Consider the following 21435-nt stretch of genomic DNA (forward strand, 5'->3'; position numbering starts at 1 on the left):
AAAGATTCAGAGAAATTAAGTCATTTGCCCAAGTCTGCATAGCTATTAGGGAACATATGTGGGTTTAAAACATCTAACAACAAAGCTTGCACTGATCACCACTATAATGCACTATTATTACGCTCTTTCCTATATCTGAATGGCCATCCCTCCATCTTCCTGTTGATGTCTTAGCTGACCTTCAAAGTCCAACCTGTAGAATCCTTCTTATATCTTTTCCCTAGTGATAATGTTTCCATAATTTTATTTATATCTCTATTCTAGCCCTTAGTACAATGAATTCTATTATAGCAGGTTAAGTACAGGTCCCTGTAGTGGATATTCTTCCATATACATTTCCCTTTTCTAACATCACCTCTATTTCCTTTTGCGGAAATGTCTTTCCCTTACTGTGTGCAGCCTGGGTGGGAGGAGAAATCAAGGGGTCCTATCCTCCTATTATCAAAGCTGAAGAGGGACGCCTCCTCTGTCCTATCCTTTTATCTCTCATCACTCACTGCCCAACCAAGGGAAAGGCACATGGCTGATAGAATCTCTTCCAGGTCTTCAAAAACGGAGCCAAATGATGCAAAAACCAAGAAAAACGGTAAGGGTTCATTTATTCCAGAAAGTCAAATAGTCCTTTTCTTGGTATCTGTTCCTTTTCCAAGGCCAGTTCTCCAGCCTTTCCATCCATATCCTTCAAATTTAAATTCCTTCCTTGCTTGGATTAAATAACTGGTTTCAGTTATTTATAACCAAAGAGCCCTGACTGATGGTCTTTCTGGACATGACTGTGAGCTCCCCAAGGTCCATATGCAATAGAGTTCTACACCACTCCAGCCCCAATGAAGTACCCTCCAAATAAATATTTGTTAGGACATAGTACGCACTCAGAAATGTTTGTAAACTCAAAGGGGAATAAATGAACTGAAATTGTTCAGGGTTGATGGCACAGAAGATGTACAAGATTTTCTTGTTCTTTCTTTTCGACCAGTCTGAGTGGGCTTTTAGAAAGTGCTTTGGGAATCGAGATTATTAACTTTGTAAAAAGGAGATGGATGATTTAAGAGGCCTCACTATGACTAAAACGCACATGCCGCTTCTAAGATCTATGATTCACTGCAAATAAGCAACTCGGTTTGAGAGCTCTTCTATAATCTCCCAACAGAGAACGATGATGCCTTAGTAAAAGTACACTAAAAATAAAAGGATGGAATTGAAGTCACATCTATCTTAATAATGTGAGTTTTAAATACATATATTTTCAAAAACAGGTTTCTAATCATAATTTGTTTAATATGATTTTTCTTAACGATAATTATGTGCTAAAGAATTGGGTTTATTTGTATTTTCAACCAATAGCCAATGCAAGCAGGGTTCAAGAATCGATGATAAAATTATGATAGATAAATGTAGTGATGTGTTTTTTAAGGTAAAAGCAGTGACAAGATATGCTGACATCACACCATTAGGAAATATCTTAACATTTCTTCAAATGTTTATTACATTAATATCAGTAGAGGATGTCAAAGACTGACTCTTCTCTGACTGGGTCAAACACAAACAGAATATTCTGTACAATTCTGGGCACTGTATTTCCAAAGATGCAGTAATGAAATAAGACTTTTTCTAAGAGTGGAGTGGGTAGGATGGTAAAGAAGGTGAAAACCATGCTGTTTGAGGGAAGCATCGAAGGAACTAGAAAATGTTTCAGTTGGCAAATAGCTCAAGATGAGGTTTTTGAACAACTAAAAGATCAGCACTGAAAGAAGAATCGATTTACCCTGCATAGCTTCAGAATGCAAACCTATACCCAGTGAGTGCAATAGATTGCGACAAACAGCAAATAATCAGCCTTTGATAAGGCTTCCAAGTTCTGACCAGTTGGATCAGAAAGGCTTTGGGGAGGAGGGGGGATTTGGGATACACTTTGAGGAATGAGAAGGGCTTGAGAGAGATGCATTGAGGTAGGGGCGTTCCAAAAAGAGCGAGGAACTTGAATAATAGCAGAGAACTGGAAGAGTAAAAGCCTACTTGAGAAATAGTGCAGAGCTGTGGATAAAGTAGAACAAGGCAGGTTACCTAGTATAAAAGATGCCAGGAAAAATAGGGAGAGGTGAAACTGTAGAGGTTTCAAAAACTGGGCTCACTGGGCCTTCCAGAATTCTCTTCCCATCAGCCTTTTCTCAGATTGGCCCCTTCATCTTCTTGCTTTCATGAAAGCCTGGCTCTTCCCAGAGGTCACAGCTTCCCCGTGGCTCTTTCCTATGGTATTATTTTTGTCCCACAGCCCTGACACCAAAGGATCTGGAGAATGCAGGGGGCGGGTGTCCTCCTTGAGTCCTCATGCCACCTTCAGACCACTGTTCTTCCACCTTCCCTAAACTCTCCCAGCCTTGAATCTCAGGTTGTTTTATTATACCACCTTCTCTCCGTGTCATCACTGCACCCACCTGCTGCCTTCCAGATCATGCTCCCTCATTTCCTGATGAGGTTACCTCCTGGCTTAATGTCACTCTCCCAAAACTATTCAATTCAATTTCAATATCTATGTAGATGATCCTTCCCAAACCCTGGCCTCTCATTCTGAGAATACTTTCCTCCACTGGCCTTGCCCTCCATCATATTACACTCACTAACTTCATACCCTAGCCTCAACCTCATCATTACTAATAAGAGCAACGCCCTTCTTAGTATCAGTGCCCTGCATTCTACTCTTTCACTACCATCTCTTTTCAGCTCTTCTTCCCGTGTCCTAACCTCAGTACCCTCTAATCCCCTCTTGGACCTCCAACCAAGTGATCCTATCAACTTTCCACTGAAACTCACTCCCCCCTTCAGATGTCTTCACTTCCCTCTGTATTAAGCTTAAAATACATGATCGACTGTTATCATTCTCTCTAGTGCACCTTTGATTCCCTCTCTCTCCCTCTTTTCCTAATCCTTGGTAAAATCAAAACCCTGACTAAATATAACTCTATATATTGATATATTCTTTGTTTTCATTCACGTAGCTAAACAAGGTCAAAGAAAAACACACAACCATGGTAACTGGTCCTGGTTTAATTTCATGAACTTCAAATAGACATTTAATGTGGGCCGGCAACCACAATCCACCGTTTACACCATCCTACCATCCTCTCAACCAATCTTACTCCCCTCTCGGTCTCAGTTATGACCTTCCTTACCACATTACAGATAAAACTGAAACAGCAGCAAAAGAACTTCTCAGACCCTCCTCACATTGCCAACATCTACACACTCTCCCTTCCCATCTGTTGTCACAGATAAACTGTTCGTGATTCTGTTGTGCACACGGCTCTCATTTCTCTCACCAATCCTCACATCGTGAATTCTTCCCTCTCCCCAACGCCACTTATCTGCTGGAGATTTGCTATTTTGCAAAGAAACTCTCTTGACCTTGTTTCTCCCCCGGCGGCTGCCCTATTTCTTCGCTACCCTTCACAGCAAAACTACTTTTAAAAAGTTGTCTATATTCTCAGTATCCAATTCATATGCTTCCATTCTGTCTGAGACACACTTTAATCAGAGTTTCATCCCCACCACTTCACCAAAGCTGTCCTTCTCAAAATCACCATCGATCTCCACTTTACTAAAATCAACGGCCAATTCTTATTTCTCACCTTACTTGACTTTTAGCAACATTTAACCTAGATAATCACTCCTCTCCTTGTGATAAACTTTCTTTACTTAACTTCAAAGACGTGTAATTTCTGGCTTCTCTCCAGCCTTGCTGGCCATTCCTTCTAGGCCTTCTTGGCTGGTGGTTCATGTTCTGACCTGGTTCAAAATCTGACCTGGCAGATTTTAGCCCTTAATCCTCTCCCCTTTCTCCATATGGTCATCTCTTTCCCTTTCATGGCTTTAAAGATGATTTCCTTGGGCTTCCCTGGTGGCGCAGTGGTTGAGAGTCCGCCTGCCGATGCAGAGGACATGGGTTTGTGCCCCGGTCCGGGAAGATCCCACATGCCACGGAGCGGCTGGGCCGGTGAGCCGTGGCCGCTGAGCCTGCGCGTCCGGAGCCTGTGCTCCGCAACGGGAGAGGCCACAACAGTGAGAGGCCCGCGTACCGCAAGAAAAAAAAAAAAAAATATGATTTACTTGTCATTTACTTGTCAACAACAGTCGATTTTATATCTCCTTCCCAGACCAATCTCTCAAACTCCAAATATGTTTATGCCACCACCCACGTGATCTCTCCAGTTGCCCACAGACTTCTAGTCTTGACCCCACTTCTGCCCTCATATCCACTAAGTCCACTTTGCCTTCAGCCTTCTCCATCTCAGTTGATACCAAACCCATTTACGCAAGTCAAAAACCATATAGTCATACTTAGCTCTCCTTTCTCTTATCCCACATCTAACCCATTGAAACTGTTTTATTTTTAAAACATTTTATTTTAAACTTTATTTTTAAATTTTTATTGGAGTATAGTGGCTTTCCAATGTTGTGTTAGTTTTTACTGTACAGCAAAGTGAATCAGCTATACGTATACATATATCCCCTCTTTTTTGGAGTTCCTTCCCATTTAGGTCACCGCAGAGCACTGAGTAGAGTTCCCTGTGCTTTACAGTAGGTTCTCCTTAGTTATCTATTTTATACATAATATCAATATTGTATATATGTCAACCCCCGTCTCCCAATTCATCCCACTCCCCCCTTGGTATCCATATGTTTGTTCTCTACGTCTGTGTCTTTATTTCTGCTTTGCAAATAAGATCATCTATACCATTGTTTTAGATTCCACATATATGTGTTAATATACGATGTTTTTTTTTCTCTTTCTGACTTACTTCACTCTGTATGATAGTGTCTAGGTCCATCTACATCTCTACAAATGACCCAGTTTTGTTCCTTTTTATGGCTAAGTAATATTCTATTATATATATATATGCACCACATCTTCTTTATCCATTCATCTGTCGATGGACATTTAGGTTGCTTCCATGTCCTGGCTATTGTAAATAGTGCTTGCATGCATGTGCCTTTTTGAATTATGGATTTCTCAGGGTATATGCCCAGTAGTAGAATTACTAGTCATATAGTAGTTCTATTTTTAGTTTTTTAAGGAACCTTCATACTGTTTTCCATAGTGGTTGTATCAAGTTACATTCCCACCAACAGTGCAAGAGGGTTCCCTTTCCTCCACACCCTCTCCAGCGTTTATTGTTCGTAGAGTTTTTGATGATGGCCATTCTGACCGGTGTGAGGTGACACCTCATTGTAGTTTTGATTTGCATTTCTCTAACAATTAGTGATGTTTAACACTTTTCATGTGCCTTTTTCTACCCCTAGTAAGAGCTACCATCATGTCTCAACTTGATTATTATGGTGACCTCCTACCTGACCTTCCTCCTTTCACCCTCTACCCCTATAGTCTATCCTCAAATAATAGCTAAAGTGATCCTGTTAAAAAATAAGTCAGATCATGGGATTCTTCTGCTCAAAACCCCTTAAAAGCTCCCATTTCATATAGGGCTCAAAGTCCTTACATGGCCTGCAAGGCCCTGCCCCATCTGGTCCCTCTGACCTCACTGAGCTGATGTTTCCTTCTCACTCCAAGCTCAGGGGTCTCTGTGCTTTTCCTCAAACTGCCAGACTCATTCCTATCGTACGGCCTGTCAACTGGCTATCCCTCTGCTGGGATGAACTTGCTCATCTCAGCGGCCCTCTCAGCTCCTTTTAGCCCTTGATCACACATCTTCTCCACAATGTGGCCTACATGCTGACCACCTTATTTAAAATTGCAACATGCAACCCTACCACCTGATTTCCCCTACTTTTTCTCTTATCCATAATATTTATCTTCTTCCTAAACACTATTTATTATGTTTATATATTACCTATCTCCCCCACATAATATGTTAACTCTTCAGGGGCAGGGATCTTTGTTTCATTCACTGATGTATTCCAAGTACTTGAAGAATGCTTGGCAACCAAACTGGCCCTCAATAAATATTTGCTGAAAGGCAGGTAGAGCAATTAGAATGCGATTGTAGTTTGTCAATTATACCCTAATAATCCTAGAAAAAAATTTAAGGAACTCTATAATAATAGTCTGAAAAACAGCTAATGAAGGGTCAGTTCAGTCCTACCCCACAAATTATTTAATGGAGGTACAAGATAAATATCCCAGAATCCACGCCTTTAAAGACCTTATGGTGGAGAGACAGACGATTTCAAAATATTAAAAGATTATGGAGCAAAACCAGGGTACCCTAGAGCGAACAGCATGAGCAAAGGTTGAGAGATATGACATAGCATCACGTGTCTGGAGAGCTGAAAGCAAGTCAGTCTGATCAGACGTCATGGTCTAGTTGATGTGCCAACTTGGCTGGACTAGAGTCCCCAGTTACTCGGTGATCACTAATCCGGATGCTGCTGTGAAGGCGTTTTACAAGTCCATAATCGGTTACTCTAAATAAGGGAGATTATCCTAGACAAGAGGGTTGGGGTGCTGATTCAATCAGCCGAAAGGTCTTAAAACCAGAGCCAAGGCTGTCCTGAAGAAGAAATTCCACCTGTAGACAGTGACCTCCACTGTGCCCAAGAGTACCAGCCTGCCCTTCCTAACAGCCTGCCCTATGGATTTCAGACTGGCCTAGACAGCCCTCACAATCATGTAAGTCAATTCTTTTTAATAAATCTCTAGTATAAATCTTCTACTGGCCCTGCTTTTCTGGTTGAACCCCAGCTGACACATTAGAGTATAAAGTTTAAGGCAGAAGGGGGCAAAAAATGGATGAGAAGCACTAGGGGCCAGATCATGATGGGCATTTGTTTTTAACTTGCTAAGAGGTTTGGCCTTTGCCCTAGAATGAGTAGGACAAGCAAGATGAATGGCATGATCAGGGGTGGAAATGAATCATTCTGCATTTGGTGTAAAGGATACACTATGACAGCAGGCAAGAGGATGAGAGAGATGCTGGAGGTTGGGCAACTGTTAAGAGTTACCTGTGAGAGACGTGAGATGAAAGAAGGCCATCATGGAAGTCAGAGAAGTGCTTTGGGAAGAAGTCGTGGTCCATTCTGGTCGGGTGCATCAGAAGAGTCTGCTACTCACCACATTATGGTAAAAGGGGGTCACTAAGGGCCTCAAGAACCGCCATGATGGAGAGGAGGAGGCAGAAACCCGATGGTGTTGGGTTGAAGAGTGGCTGGGAAGGCAGAGAGCAGAGCCAAGCCAAGCAGATGACTCTTTCAGAAGTCTGGCTCAGAAGGGAGGGGAGAAGTGGCGGAAGAGAGAAAAGGATGCAGTGTCAAATGAAAATGATTAGAACGAGAGAAGCTGTAGCCTTCTTCACAGAATGAGGGGAAAGGGCAAGGTCCAAGAGAGGAAAAGGGTGGCCAAGGATACAGGTGAAAGCTTGGTCAAGGACAGTGGGAAGACCCTCATCTTTTGAAAACCAGAGGAAAAGGGTGAAGGATGGGAGTAAACAGAGATATACGTGGAGATGCAGGGTAAGGGACCTGCAGTCATTCAGGCCCAGTGGCTTGTGGGTTTCTCCATGAGGTTAGGAAACAAGGTTATCAGCTGAGAGAAAGAAGATGACATGGCTAGAGAAGGAAGCTTGACTTTAGTTGAGGTTGGGTGGCCACCTGCAAGGACATTACACAGAGAAATCAGGATTGGGGGAGACTTATACTAAGTGACTTCAGAATTTCCTCACAATTTGATGTTCCTGTGAGTCAGAAAGACAGTGTTCACTTGTTTTTCCTCAGCACCCAAAACAATGCCTGGCATATAGTATGCATTCAACACCTTTGTTGAATGAATACTTAAATGAGCCTCTCACCCAAATACTTTTAGTTGTAATTACCAACTTTGATATACACTCATTTTAACATTTCCAAGAGATCACAGATGCTTCTCAGAGCCTTGAAACTTCATATGACTTTAGTCTTCTCCCTTCACCTGAGGAGGAAATACAGGCAAGTCAAGCCACATAACTGAGGCTTCAAAGCGGACATTTTCAGCTTGACTTTTCCCCCGAGCTGTCTTAGAGCAAATTATCAAGAAACTGGCCAAATCTCTTTATTATTTTATTACACAATAAGCTTTTTTGAACCGAGCAAGTTTATTCACTGAAATTTTTCATTTAGATTCTCCCACTGTAAGTGGAATGTTGTCTTAACCTTTTCTGACACAACAAGCTCTCTTCCCTCCTATTGGTCTTGGTGACATTTACCACTGACTGAAGTGAAGAGAGACAGAGAGAAAAAAAAAAACCAAGACTCTTTTTAAAAAGCAAGCTTTCTATTTTATGTTTGGTAGTGGGAAGCAGCCGCATAGCACAGGGAGATCAGCTCTGTGGTTTGTGACCACCTAGAGGGGTGGGATAGGGAGGGTGGGAGGGAGGGAGACGCAAGAGGGAAGAGATATGGGAACATATGTATATGTATAACTGATTCACTTTGTTATAAAGCAGAAACTAACACACCATTTTAAAGCAATTATACTCCAATAGAGATGTTAAAAAAAAAAAAAAAAAGCAAGCTTAACTGGAAGCATGGAAGAGTTAGACAGTAAAAATATAATGCAGGCTGTGTCAGCCTGCTGCTAACACAGGTCCCTGTTGACCCTTCCCCATGCATTACCTGCGTGGAAGACTTTGGTTTTCCCATTAGTGATTCCAGAAGACCTTGCCTCCATCTTTATTGACCTTCTGCCTGGTGGGAGTGAGGAATGCCTGACCACGGGCAGGCGACGTGACCCTGGGTGGCTTGCCACACTTCGCCGTTGGTGGATTTGCAAACGCTTTTCAGCCCCATGAATAGATAAACTTAAACCTGGAATAAGAAATAACACAATTATATTGAAGAAGTCAGTGCAGAATGGCTAAAACGCCAAATTATTTTCTGGCATAAAATCCAGAGAGCATTAAGTAACTTTGTTTCAAATTCTTAAGGGATGCTAGTAATATAAGAACTATGATACCAACTGATTTTCACATTATATTATTTCCTGAACATTGTTTCATTCAAAAGTGGGCAGCCTCAGTTATTGTGACAAGAGTTTTATAAACAGATCCAATGAAGTTAAATACTAAAATTCTTCCAAAGTCCTGGAAAATATGCACATAACTGGCATGCTGTTGTCAGTGGCATGAGGATTAGAAACTGTTGTGATAGCTGGCATTTCAATAAACATCGAAGAATCTTTTCCCACAGTATTCATGTATAGGCCAGAGTTAAAGACTGAACTCAGATTTACACCTCTGGTAACCTTAAAATTATGTATGTTTTTAGAGCTATTTTATCTGGGAAAATTTCAACCATACTAAAAGTGAAAAGAATAGTACAATGGACTCGATGTACCTACCACCCAGCTTCACTAAATAAAGATCTTCCCAAAAAGCTGAAAAAAAAACTTTCCCATATTCACCTATTCCACTCCCTTTGCTCTCGGTTTGCTTTTTAGGTGCCAGAGTAGTTTAAAGCAAATCCCAGACTTCATGTCAATTTCATCAGAAACAATATTGATTGTACTAACTTATATCGATTATATAGATATGGATTACATCTGCTGATACATACAAACTATATTTCAAAATTCTGAGCTCAAAAGATAAAAACACTCATAACACCGCTGGAGATTGATAAAATACCAATTCATTATTAAGAAAATGATAAATAAAAGAAGAAAGCATTTATCCTGTCTTTCCTTTACTAACCATACTTAAGCCAAATAGTTGATAAGACAAAGTTCTTCACTACAGAAGAATTCCAGTTAATAAATTACTGATGGAAAAGAGAATTAGAAAATCATTTTAGAAGCCTCAAGTAAAATATGAAAGGTTACATGATTTTTCCAGAGAAGCACTGTGAGGACAGAGCTGCAATCCAAACTCATGGTGGACTGAATCCAGACTTGTTCTTTAAAAAAAAGCCAAGGAAAGGTGTTAGCCTTATTTGATGCCAACCAGCCAGGGGGACTTGTTAAGGAATCATGCCATCTGATGAAGGAAAGCTAAGCTTCAACAAATCACAAAATTTTTTCATTAAAAGGAAAATCTCTATGAGTCTGTTTCTGTTTTGCTATATACGTTCCTTTGTATTATTTTTTAGAGGGGTTACCAGCTGGGAGAAGGAAGTGGGGAGGGGAATGTTAGGGGTATGGGATTAAGAGATACAAACTACTATGTGTAAAATAGATAAGAACAAGAATGTATTGTAGAACACAGGGAATTATAGCCATTATCTTGTAATATCTTTTGATAGAGTATAAGTTAAAAACACTGAATCACTTATGCTGTACACCTGAAACTAATATTGTAAATCAACTATACTTCAGTAAAAAAAGAAAGAGGAAAATCTCTTGAAACTTGAAGGTAGAAATTTAGCATTAGAAGTTAATTTAGTGGTTAGCTAATTCATCTGGTACCTTACACAGATGAGGAAACCGAGCAATGCCAGGGTAAAACAATCGGTTTACATATTATCAGTACTGGAAGGCCTCAGTGAGAAGTCTACTACAACCCAGAAATGAAGGAAATTAAAAACCTGCTCAGAGGTAAATTATAAATCAGCAATCATGGGTCACGTCAGAGGTATGAAGAGTTACTTTACATTTTCCCAAGGTTAGGGTGGGGCAGGATGTGACCTGGGTCAATTCGTAAGTTCTAAGGAATTTTAAGAAAGGATGATTCAAATCAGAATGAGGTTTGGTCAGCCAAGGAAAAGCCAATAACAATACAAACAACAACACTCAACAAAACATGTAAGAGAGACAAACCCGGGCAGTGCCCGTCCAGGCAAAGTTCAAAATTTCCAAATGCACAGCCAGACGGCACTGACACGCAATATTTCTCTCCTCTATCCACTTAACTGCCCTCACTCTGACAACGCTCACCAGACAGCCTTCGGATTAGGATGTGGCTTCCAGGGCAGGGAGAGAGAAATCACACGAGTATTCCCACCTCTCCGGCAGAGAGGGTTCTCGGTGTGGATTAACAAACTGGCACCCTGGGTTTCCACACATCCACCTCCTCAAAAATTACTTAGTATACTCTGCCCCCATGATCCGGTTTCTAAGCCCACAAGCTGTGAGCCTGAGACTTGTTCTTGGGAGATTCACCCTGGTAAGACCTGCCGTGCTAGGTGGCCCCTTGGGAGACAGCCTGGCAGCCTTCCCCTCACACTGCATGCCCTGCTCTGACGCTCAGCTACCTGAGCAAGTAGGAGCCTGACTCATAGGTTTCTCTCTAGGGGCAGGACCAGAACTACAGCATCAGCCCGGCATTCTTCCACTCTGCTGTGCTCGTTACTACCATTCTATGCTCCACATTTCCGGAAAGGTACAGAACAAATGTCTATAGATGCATCAAAACTTCAGAACACGGGAATTCCCTAGTGGTCCTGTGGTTAGGATTCAGCGCTTTCACTGCAGTGGCCCAGCTTCAATCCCCGGTCAGGGACCTAATATCCTGCAACCTTCGAGGTGCAGTCAAAAAAAAAAAAAAGGCTCCAGAAGAATGCAGAGATTTTCAGGTGACAGATGAAGGGGCTGGGAGGGGGACTTGAAGTCAATATCAGATGGTACATGCAGTCTCAGTCTGTATATATGAAATAGACGGCTCTCCCAAAACCAATTCTTTTTTTTTAATTTTTAAAATTATTTTTTATACAGCAGGTTATTAGTTATTTATTTTATACATATTAGTGTACATATCTCAATGCCAATCTCCCAATTCATCCCACCACCACCCGCACCCCCCGACTTCACCCCCTTGGTGTCCATACATTTGTTCTCTACATCGGTGTCTCTATTGCTGCCTTGCAAACTAGTTCATCTGTACCATTTTTCTAGATTCCACATGTATGCATTAATATACGATATATGTTTGCTCCTTCTGACTTACTTCACTCTGTATGACACTCTCTATGTCCATCCATATCTCTATAAATGACCCAATTTCATTCTTTTTATGGCTGAGTAATATTCCACTGTATATATGTACCACCTCTTCTTTATCCATTTGTCTGTCAAGGGGCATTTAGGTTGATTCCATGACCTGGCTATTGTAAATAGTGCTGCAATGAACACTGGGGTGCATGTGCATTTTTGAATTATGCTTTTCTCTGGGTATATGCCAGTAGTGGGATTGTTGGGTCATATGATATTTCTATTTTTAGTTTTTTAAGGAGCCTCCATACTGTTGTCCATAGTGGCTGTATCAATTTACACTCCTACCAACAGTGCAAGAGGGTTCCCTTTTCTCCACACCTTCTCCAGCATTTGTTGTTTGTAGATTTTCTGCTGATGCCCATTCTAACTGGTCTGAGGTGATAACTCACTGTAGTTTTGATTTGCATTTCTCTAATAATTAGTGATGTTGAGTGGCTTTTCATGTGCCTCTTGGCCATCTGTATGTCTTCTTTGGAGAAATGTCTATTTAGGTCTCTGCCCATTTTTTGATTGGGTTGTTTTTTTTTTTAATATTGAGCTGCATGAGCTGTTTATATATTTGGGAGATTAACCCTTTGTCCATTGATTCGTTTGCAAATATTTTCTCCCATTCTGAGGGTTGTCTTTGCGTCTTCTTTATAGCTTCTTTTGCTGCACAAAAACTTTTAAGTTTCATTAGGTCCTGTTTGTTTGTTTTTGTTTTTATTTCCATTACTCTAGGAGGTGGGTCAAAAAGATCTTGCTGTGATTTATGTCAAAGAGTGTTCTTCCTATGTTTTCCTCTAAGAGTTTTACAGTGTCCAGTCTTACATTTTGGTCTTTAATCCATTTTGATTTTATTTTGGTGTATGGTGTTAGGGAGTGTTCTAATTTCATTCTTTTACATGTAACTGTCCAGTTTTCCGAGCACCACTTATTGAAGACACTGTCTTTTCTCCATTGTATATCCTTGCCTCCTTTGTCATAGATTAGCTGACCATAGGTGTGTGGGTTTATCTCTGGGCTTTCTATCCTGTTCCACTGATCTATATTTCTGTTTTTGTGCCAGTACCATATTGTCTTGATTACTGTAGCTTTGTAGTATAGTCTGAAGTCAGAGAGTCTGATTCCTCCAGCTCTGCTTTTTCCCTCAAGATTGCTTTGGCTATTCAGGGCCTTTTGTGACTACATATAAATTTTAAGATTTTTTGTTCTACTTCTGTAAAAAACGTCATTGGTAATTGGATAGGGATTGCACTGAAACTGTAGATTGCTTTGGGTAGTACAGTAATTGTCACAATATTGATTCTTCCAATCTAAGAACATGGTATATCTCTCCATCTGTTTGTGTCATCTTTGATTTCTTTCATCAGTGTCTTGAAGTTTTCTGAGTAGAGGGCTTTTACCTCCTTAGGTAGGTTTATTCCTAGGTATTTTTTTTTTATTCCAATGGTGACTGGGATTGTTTCTTTAATTTCTCTTTCTGACCTTTCATTGTTAGCATATAGGAATGCAACAGATTTCTGTGCATTAATTTTGTATCCTGTAACATTACCAAATTCACTGATTAGCTCTAGTAGTTCTCTGGTGGCATATTTAGGATTGCCTACATATAGTATCATGTCATCTGAAAAGAGTGACAGTTTTACTTCTTCTTTTCAATTTGTATTCCTTTTATTTCTTTTTCTTCTCTGATTTCCACTGCTAAGACTTCCAAAACTATGTTAGATAATAGTGGCAAGAGTGTACATCCTTGTCTTGTGCCTTACCTTAAAAGAAATGGTTTCAGTTTTTCACCATTGAGAATGATGTCTGCTGTGGGTTTGTCATATATGGCTTTTATCATGTTGAGATAGATTCCCTCTATGCCCACTTTCTGGAGAGTTTTTATCATAAATGGTGTTGAATTTTGTCAAAAGCTTTTTCTGCTTCTACTGAGATTATCATATGGCTTTTATTCTTCAGTTTGTTAATATGGTGTATCACACTGATTGATTTGCGTATACTGAAGAATCCTTGCATCCCTCAGATAAATCCCACTTGATCATGGTGTATGATCCTTTCACTGTGTTGATGGATTCTGTTTGCTAGTATTTTGTTGAGGATTTTTGTATCTATAATCATCAGTGATATTAGTCTGTAATTTTCTTTTTTTGTAGTATCTTTGTCTGGTTTTGGTATCAAGGTGATGACGGCCTTGTAGAATGAGTTTGGGAGTGTTCCTTCCTCTGCAATTTTTTGGAGGAGTTTGAGAAGGATGGGTGTTAGCTCTTCTCTGAATGTTTGATAGAATTCACCTGTGAAGCCACCTGATCCTGGACTTTTGTTTGTTGGAAGATTTTTCATCACAGTTTCAATTTCATTACTTGTGACTGGTCTATTCATATTTTCTATTTCTTCCTGGTTCAGTCTTGGAAGGTTATACCTTTCTAAGAAGTTGTCCATTTCTTCCAGGTTATCCTTTTATTGGCATAGAGTTGCTTGTAGTAGTCTCTTAGGATGCTTTGTGTTTCTGCGGTATCCACTGTAACTTCTCCTTTTTGATTTCTAATTTTATTGATTTGAGTCCTCTCCCTCTCTTTCCTGATGAGTCTGGCTAGTGGTTTATAAATTTCGTTTATCTTCTCAAAGAACAAGCTTTTAGTTTTATTGATCTTTGATATTGTTTTCTTTGTTTCTATTTCATTTATTTCTGCTCTGATCTTTATGATTTCTTTCCTTCTGCTAACTTTGTGTTTTCTTTGTTGTTCCTTCTCTAGTTTCTTTTGGTATAAGGTTAGGTTGTTTCAGATTTTTCTTGTTTCTTGAGGTAGGATTGTATTGCTATAAAATTCCCTCTTAGAACTGCTTTCACGGCATCCCATAAGTTTTGGAACGCCATGTGTTCATTGTCATTTGTCTCTAAGCATTTTTTGATCTCCTCTTTGATTTCTTCAGTGATCTTTTGGTTATTTAGTAATGTATTGTTTAGCCTCCATGTGTTTGTGTTTTTTACATTGATTTTCCCTGTAATTTATTTATAATCTCATAGCATTGTGGTCAGAAAAGATGCTTGATATGATTCCAATAATATTAAATTTACTGAGGCTTGATGTGTGACCCAAGGTGTGATCTATCCTGGAGAATGTTCCGTGTGCACTTGAGAAGAGAGTGTAATCTGCTCTTTTTGGATGGAATGTCCTATAAGTATCAATTAAATCTATCTGGTCTATTGTGTCATTTAAAGCTTGTGTTTCCTTATTTATTTTCATTTTGAATGATCTATCCATTGGTGACCGTGAGGTGTTAAAATCCCCCACTGTTATTGTTTTACTGTTGATTTCCTCTTTTATAGCTGTTAGTTGCCTTATGTATTGAGGTGCTCCTATGTTGGGTGCATACATATTTATAATCGTTATATCTTCTTCTTTGATTGATCCCTTGATCATTATGTAGTGTCCTTCCCTGACTCTTGTAACATACTTCATTTTAAAGTCTATTTCATCTGATATGAGTATTGCTACTCCAGCTTTCTTTTGATTTCCATTTGCATGGAATATCTTTTTCCATCCCCTCACTTTCAGTCTGTATGTGTCCCTACGTCTGAAGTGGGTCTCTGATAGACAGCATATATATGGGTCTTGTTTTTATATCCATTCAGCCAGTCTGTGTCTTTTGGTTGGAGCATTTAATCAATTCACATTTAAGGTAATTATCGATATGTATGTTCCTATTGCCATTTTCTTAATTGTTTTGGGTTTGTTTTTGTAGGTCCTTTTCTTCTCTTGTGTTTCCCACTTAGAGAAGTTCCTTTAGCATTTGTTGTAGAGCTGGTTTGGTGGTGCTGAATTCTCTGAGCTTTTGCTTGTCTGTAAAGCTTTTGATTTCTCCATCAAATCTGAATGAGATGCTTGCTGGGTAGAGTAATCTTGGTTGTAGGTTCTTCCCTTTCATCACTTTAAATATACTGTGCCACTCCCTTCTGGCTTGTAGAGTTTCTGCTGAGAAATCAGCTGTTAACCTTATGGGAGTTCCCTTGTATGTTATTTGTGGTTTTTCTCTTGTTGCTTTCAATAATTTTTCTTTGTCTTTAATTTTTGTCAATTTGATTACCATGGGTCTTGGAGTGTTTCTCCTTGGGTTTATCCTGCCTGGGACTCTCTGTGCTTCCTGCACTTGGGTGGCTATCTCCTTTCCCATGTTAGGGAAGTTTTCAACTATAAGCTCTTCACATATTTTCTCGGGTCCTTTCTCTCTCTCTTCTCCTTCTGGGACCCCTATAATTTGAGTGTTGGTGCATTTGATTTTGTCCCAGAGGTCTCTTAGGCTGTTTTCATTCTTTTCTCTTTATTCTGTCCATGGCAGTGAATTCCACCATTCTGTCTTCTAGGTCACTTATCCATTCTTCTGCTTCAGTTATTCTGCTACTGATTCCTTCTAGTATATTTTTGATTTAGTTATTGTATTGTTCAACTCTGTTTGTTTGTTCTTTAATTCTTGTAGGTGTTTGTTCTTTAATACGTCTAGGCATTTGTTAAACATTCCTTGCATCCTTTTGATCTTTGCCTCCATTCTTTTTCTGAGGTCCTGGATCATCTTCTCTATCATTATTCTGAATTCTTTTTCTGGAAGGTTGCCTATCTCCCCTTCATTTAGTTGTTTTTCTGGGGTTTTATCTTTTTCCTTCATCTGGTACATAGTCCTCTGCCTTTTTATTTTGTCTTTCTTTCTTTGAATGTGGTTTTTGTTCCACAGGCTGCAGGATTGTAGTTCTTGCTTCTGCTGTCTGCCCTCTGGTGGACGAGGTTATCTAAGAGGCTTGTGCAAGCTTCCTGGTGGGAGGGACTGGTGGTGGTCAGAGCTGGGTGTTGCTCTGGTGGGCAGAGCTCAGTAAAACTTTATTCTGCTTGTCTGCTGTTGGCTGGGGCTGGGTTCCCTCTCTGTTGGTTGTTTGGTCTGAGGTGACCCAGCACTGGAGGCTACAGGCTCTTTGGTGGGGCTAATGGTGGACTCTGGGTGGGGGGCTCATGCCAAGGAGTACTTCCCAGAACTTTTGCTGCCAGTGTCCTTGTCTCCACAGTGAGCTACAATTACCCCCTGCCTCTGCAGGAGACCCTCCAACACTGGCAGGTAGGTCTGATTCAGTCTCCTATGGGGTCAACTGCTCCTTCCCCCTGGGTCCCAATGTGCACACTACTTTGTGTGTGCCGTCCAAGAGTAGAGTCTCAGTTTCCTCGAGTCCTATCAAAGTCCTGTAGTCAAACCCCGCTAGTCTTCAGTTTGAATCTCTGGGAATTCCTCCTCCCATTGCCAGACCCCCAGGTTGGGAAGCTTGATGTGGGGCTCAGAACCTTCACTCCAGTGGATGGACTTCTGTGGTATAATTGTTCTCCAGTTTGTGAGTCACCCACCCAGCAGTTACGGGATTTGATTTTATTGTGATTGCACCCCTCCTACCATCTCACTGAGGCTTCTCCTTTGTCTTTGGATGTGGGGTACCTTTTTTGGTGAGTTCCAATGTCTTCCTGTCAATGATTATTCAGCAGTTAGTTGTGATTCCGGTGCTCTCGCAAGGGAGAGTGAGCACATGTCCTTCTACTCTGCCATCTTGAACCAATCTCCCCTGAACACCATTCCTTCTTGTCCCTTTTGCTAAGGATTATTAGGTTGAAGGGACCAGGATTGTGACTCAGCATGGAACTTCTAGCTCTTATATAAATAACTACCCTCAAGGAGCACAAAATGACAGATAAGAAGAAAAATTACACAGTGGAAATAAAGGCCACAGGTACTTGAAACTGTTGAACTCCTTGTTAAAAAATCTAATAATGTAGATCATGGGGAAAATGTCAAAAATAAAAAAGAATTCATAAGTATTACCAGGAGAGGATGGATATGAGGAAGATGGGCCTGTTATAGGGGAATTTGGGCAAAACCCCTGATACCTGAAAAAACCCATCTGGGTCCTCCAAGAATTAAGAATTCTCAGAGGTACAGATGAAGAGCCTGGGCCATCAGAGCTCTCCTCATACAGAGGCTAAGTCAACAAGGGAGAGACGTGTACACAAATAGTTAGTACACAAGACAGAAAATATACTCCAGCCCTACGAAAAGCTAACATTTACAGGAGATTCAGCAGTCACCTCTTCAGAAAGGAATTATCAGTCAACACATTGCATCAACATGGGAATAAAGATGCAGGCCTACTAGAGAATGGACTTGAGGATATGGGGAGGGGGAAGGGTAAGCTGGGACAAAGTGAGAGAGTGGCATGGACATATATACACTATCAAATGTAAAACAGCTAGTGGGAAGCAGCCTCATGGCACAGGGAGATCAGCTCGGTGCTTTGTGACCACCTAGAGGGGTGGGATAGGGAGGGTGGGAGGGAGGGAGGGAGATGCAGAGGGAAGAGATATGGGGATATGTGTATATGTATAACTGATTCACGTTGTTATAAAGCAGAAACTAACACACCATTGTAAAGCAATTATACTCCAATAAAGATGTTAAAAAAAACAAAAAAATAAATAAATTGTGGGACTTCCCTGGTGGTGCAGTGGTTAAGAATCTGCCTGCCAATGCAGGGAACACGGGTTCAGGCCCTGGTCTGGGAAGATCCCACATGCCACAGAGTCCGTGCCAACAACTACTGAGCCTGCGCTCTGGAGCCCACGAGCCACAACTACTGAGCCCGCCTACCACAACTACTGCAGACCACGTGCCTAGAGCCCAAGCTCTGCAACAAGAGAAGCCACCGCAATGAGAAGCCCACGCGTGGCAAGGAAGAGTAGCCTCCACTTGCCGTAACTAGAGAAAGCCTGCGCAGCAACGAAGATCCAGTGCAACCATAAATAAATAAATTTATTAAAAAATAATAATAATAGTAATAAATTGCATCATCCAATTTGTTACCTCTGGAAAAAAATGTAGACACTATTCAATGCCAGGTACCACGCTCAATATTGATCATTAATGCCTCATCACAACCCTAAAAGACAGAAATCATTTCTACATTTTACAGATGGGAAACCTGAGGCTCAAGAGGTAAAGTTACTCACCCAAGGCCACACAAGTGAGCAACAAACTTTAACTCTAATCTTTTCCACTGTAGCATGTAGCCTGATGAGTTAGATACCAATACATAGGCGAATTGTTTGAAGTCTGTAGTCGTTCTAAATAATTTAGCAAGGCAGGGTTGGAAGGTAGAGTATGCTGACACTCCTTTGAGCCAAACTCTTGTAAAACCATCTTTCCCTCCGACTTTTCCATCCATGTGAAATGTCCCCATGGTTCTTGACCAGCTATCAAATGTCTTCATCAGTTAAGAAACAGCTGAAACTGCATCTTCCTCTTGAAGCCCTTCTAGCTCCTCTGGCCCATGGTCAACTCTCCAGTCTCTAATCTTGCCATTAGCCTTGATCACGCAGTGGACACATACTCTGTTACCTTCTGGCACACAGATGTCCCATTTCTCCAACTAGCTCCAGAGTCTCTAAGGACAAGGATCATACAGTGTACTTCTGACTCCTTCCTTAGCTCCGAACAGAGCACATTCCATGCAGAAATGGCGGTGACAATTCCCCTTCAGCTACTTCTCCCTCTGCACCTCGTGTTCTGCATGGTGTGAAGGCTCCATGGGCACAGACACAGCACAGAGTCAAAAGCTGGTCAAGGAAATGACATGGAGCATGTTCACCTGTGCAACACGTTTTAAATTTAGAGCTCCCCGTTTCACTACACCCTTGTCCTCTTCCCTAGACTCTTTGAGGCCTGAAGCTTGGCTGCTTCCTTCAGCTTCGGCACTACTTCCTCTCCCCCTCGGCTGAAAAGATGGAGCCCAGGAGATGCCACATTTCTTATCCTCCCTCCCTTCTACCCCAAAATGACTTTCAAAGATGCCTTTTCCTCTCAAGACCTATCACTTACCTTACTTGATAAAAGATCTGAAGTCAGAACCTTGAGAAACACATACTTTTAGGGAGGAGAAGTATGGTCTGTGGTTAAAATATGGGTGCTAGAGACACGGTTTCTGGTTCAATTCTTGGCCACACCATCTACCACCTATTTTATTGAGTTCACGTTATTTAATCTTTTTGTGCCTCGGTTTACTCACCTATAAAATGGTGATAATAACTGTTTATACATCCTAGAGTTGCTGTGAGAATGAAGTGAGTTAATACCTATGAAGTGCTCACGGCAGATGCCTGGTACAGGTCAGCTATCATTACCTTCCATCCTATCAACGCCTTCCTCTCGCTCTTCAGTCTCACCCCTTAGGCCCTCACATTTAACACCACTGCCTCTGTTCGTTTGTTTTTTAAACTCTTGCTTTGGTTTCCATGACACTTAACCTTCTTGGTACCTCTCCTAACTCTAAGCTCTCTTTCCCTTCCTGTTCCCAAAGGTGCGGGTTATTAGCTTCCTAGGGCTACTGCAACAAATTACAACAACTCTGGTGGCTTGAAACAACAGGGCTTTATTACCTTATAGTTTTAGAGGCTAGAAGTCTGAAATCAAGATGTTTCCAGGGGCTGTGCTTCCTCCAGAAGCTCTGGTGGAGAAATCTGTTGCTTGCCTCTTTCAGCGTCTCATGGGTGCCGGCACTCCTTGGTGTTCTCTGCCTTGTGACCACATCACTGTAATCTCTGTCTCCATAGTCATGTCACCTCCTCCTCTGTGTTTGTGTCTATCTCCCTCCACCTCTCTGTTTTAAGGACGTGTGTGATGGCACTTGGCACGCACTTGGAAAATACAGGATAATCATTTCATCTCAAGACCCTTAGCAAACTCATCTGCAAACAAGATCCCATCTGCAAACTCTTTTTCCAGCTGTCACATTCACAGGTTCCAGAGGTTAGGACATGGATGTATATTTGGGAGCCATTATCACAGTGGGCATTTCCCAAGGCTTTGACGTTGGTCTTCCTTTTCTCTCCATCCTTTCATGCACGCTATGTCTCCAGCTGTCACCTTGTGTGGTCATCTTCCAAGTCATTCTTACTTTGCTCTGTCTCCTAAATGTCAAGCCCACCTTTCCTACTTGGCTTGAGTCTTCTCCTAATGGGTCCACAGAACACAATAAATGTTTAATATCCTGACAACAAAACAAGGCTTAGATTTCTTTTAAGCTCCTTATATATTTTGTTTTCAAAAATTCTGGCTAAAACAAGTATTTTTCTCAATAAAATACAATTCTTCGGTGCTCTTTGTTTCTGGCTCACTTCCAAGGTCCACTAGCTCTGGCCACATTGTGCAGAAGTGTGCCTGTGTAAGTGATTTGCTTTCATCTAAATGTCATCCCTGTGATTCAGAGGTGCTTTGTACTACAGGAACATTTGTAGCTCTGTCAATGTGCTACAACTTGCAGAAATAGTGCCTATGTCTTGCGTCACTCTCCTTGTCACTTCTTAGATCAATTACTTTTCAAGGCACTGAAGAACTATGTTTTGAATGTCATCACCATGAGCTAAACATAAGACTCACCTTTTCCTAATTAAGAAAAAAATCATCTGTGGAAGAGAATGTTCATTTCTAGTTTTCTTTTGTTCTCAGATTTAATGACA

General features: G+C 41.0%; 1 protein-coding gene across 1 annotated transcript in view; it reads right to left on the reverse strand.

Annotated features, from left to right (window-relative positions):
* The window catches only part of ANO4 (anoctamin 4), a 354975-nt gene that overhangs the window by 219496 nt on the left and 114044 nt on the right, over positions 1-21435 (reverse strand). Inside the window, exon 2 of the mRNA XM_065888413.1 lies at positions 8602-8793. Coding sequence (XP_065744485.1) covers positions 8602-8656 — 55 coding nt within the window. The 5' untranslated portion in view covers positions 8657-8793. The remainder of the gene's footprint in view (positions 1-8601; positions 8794-21435) is intronic.

Source organism: Phocoena phocoena, chromosome 11 (genome assembly GCF_963924675.1).
Source record: "Phocoena phocoena chromosome 11, mPhoPho1.1, whole genome shotgun sequence".
Lineage (NCBI taxonomy): Eukaryota > Metazoa > Chordata > Mammalia > Artiodactyla > Phocoenidae > Phocoena > Phocoena phocoena.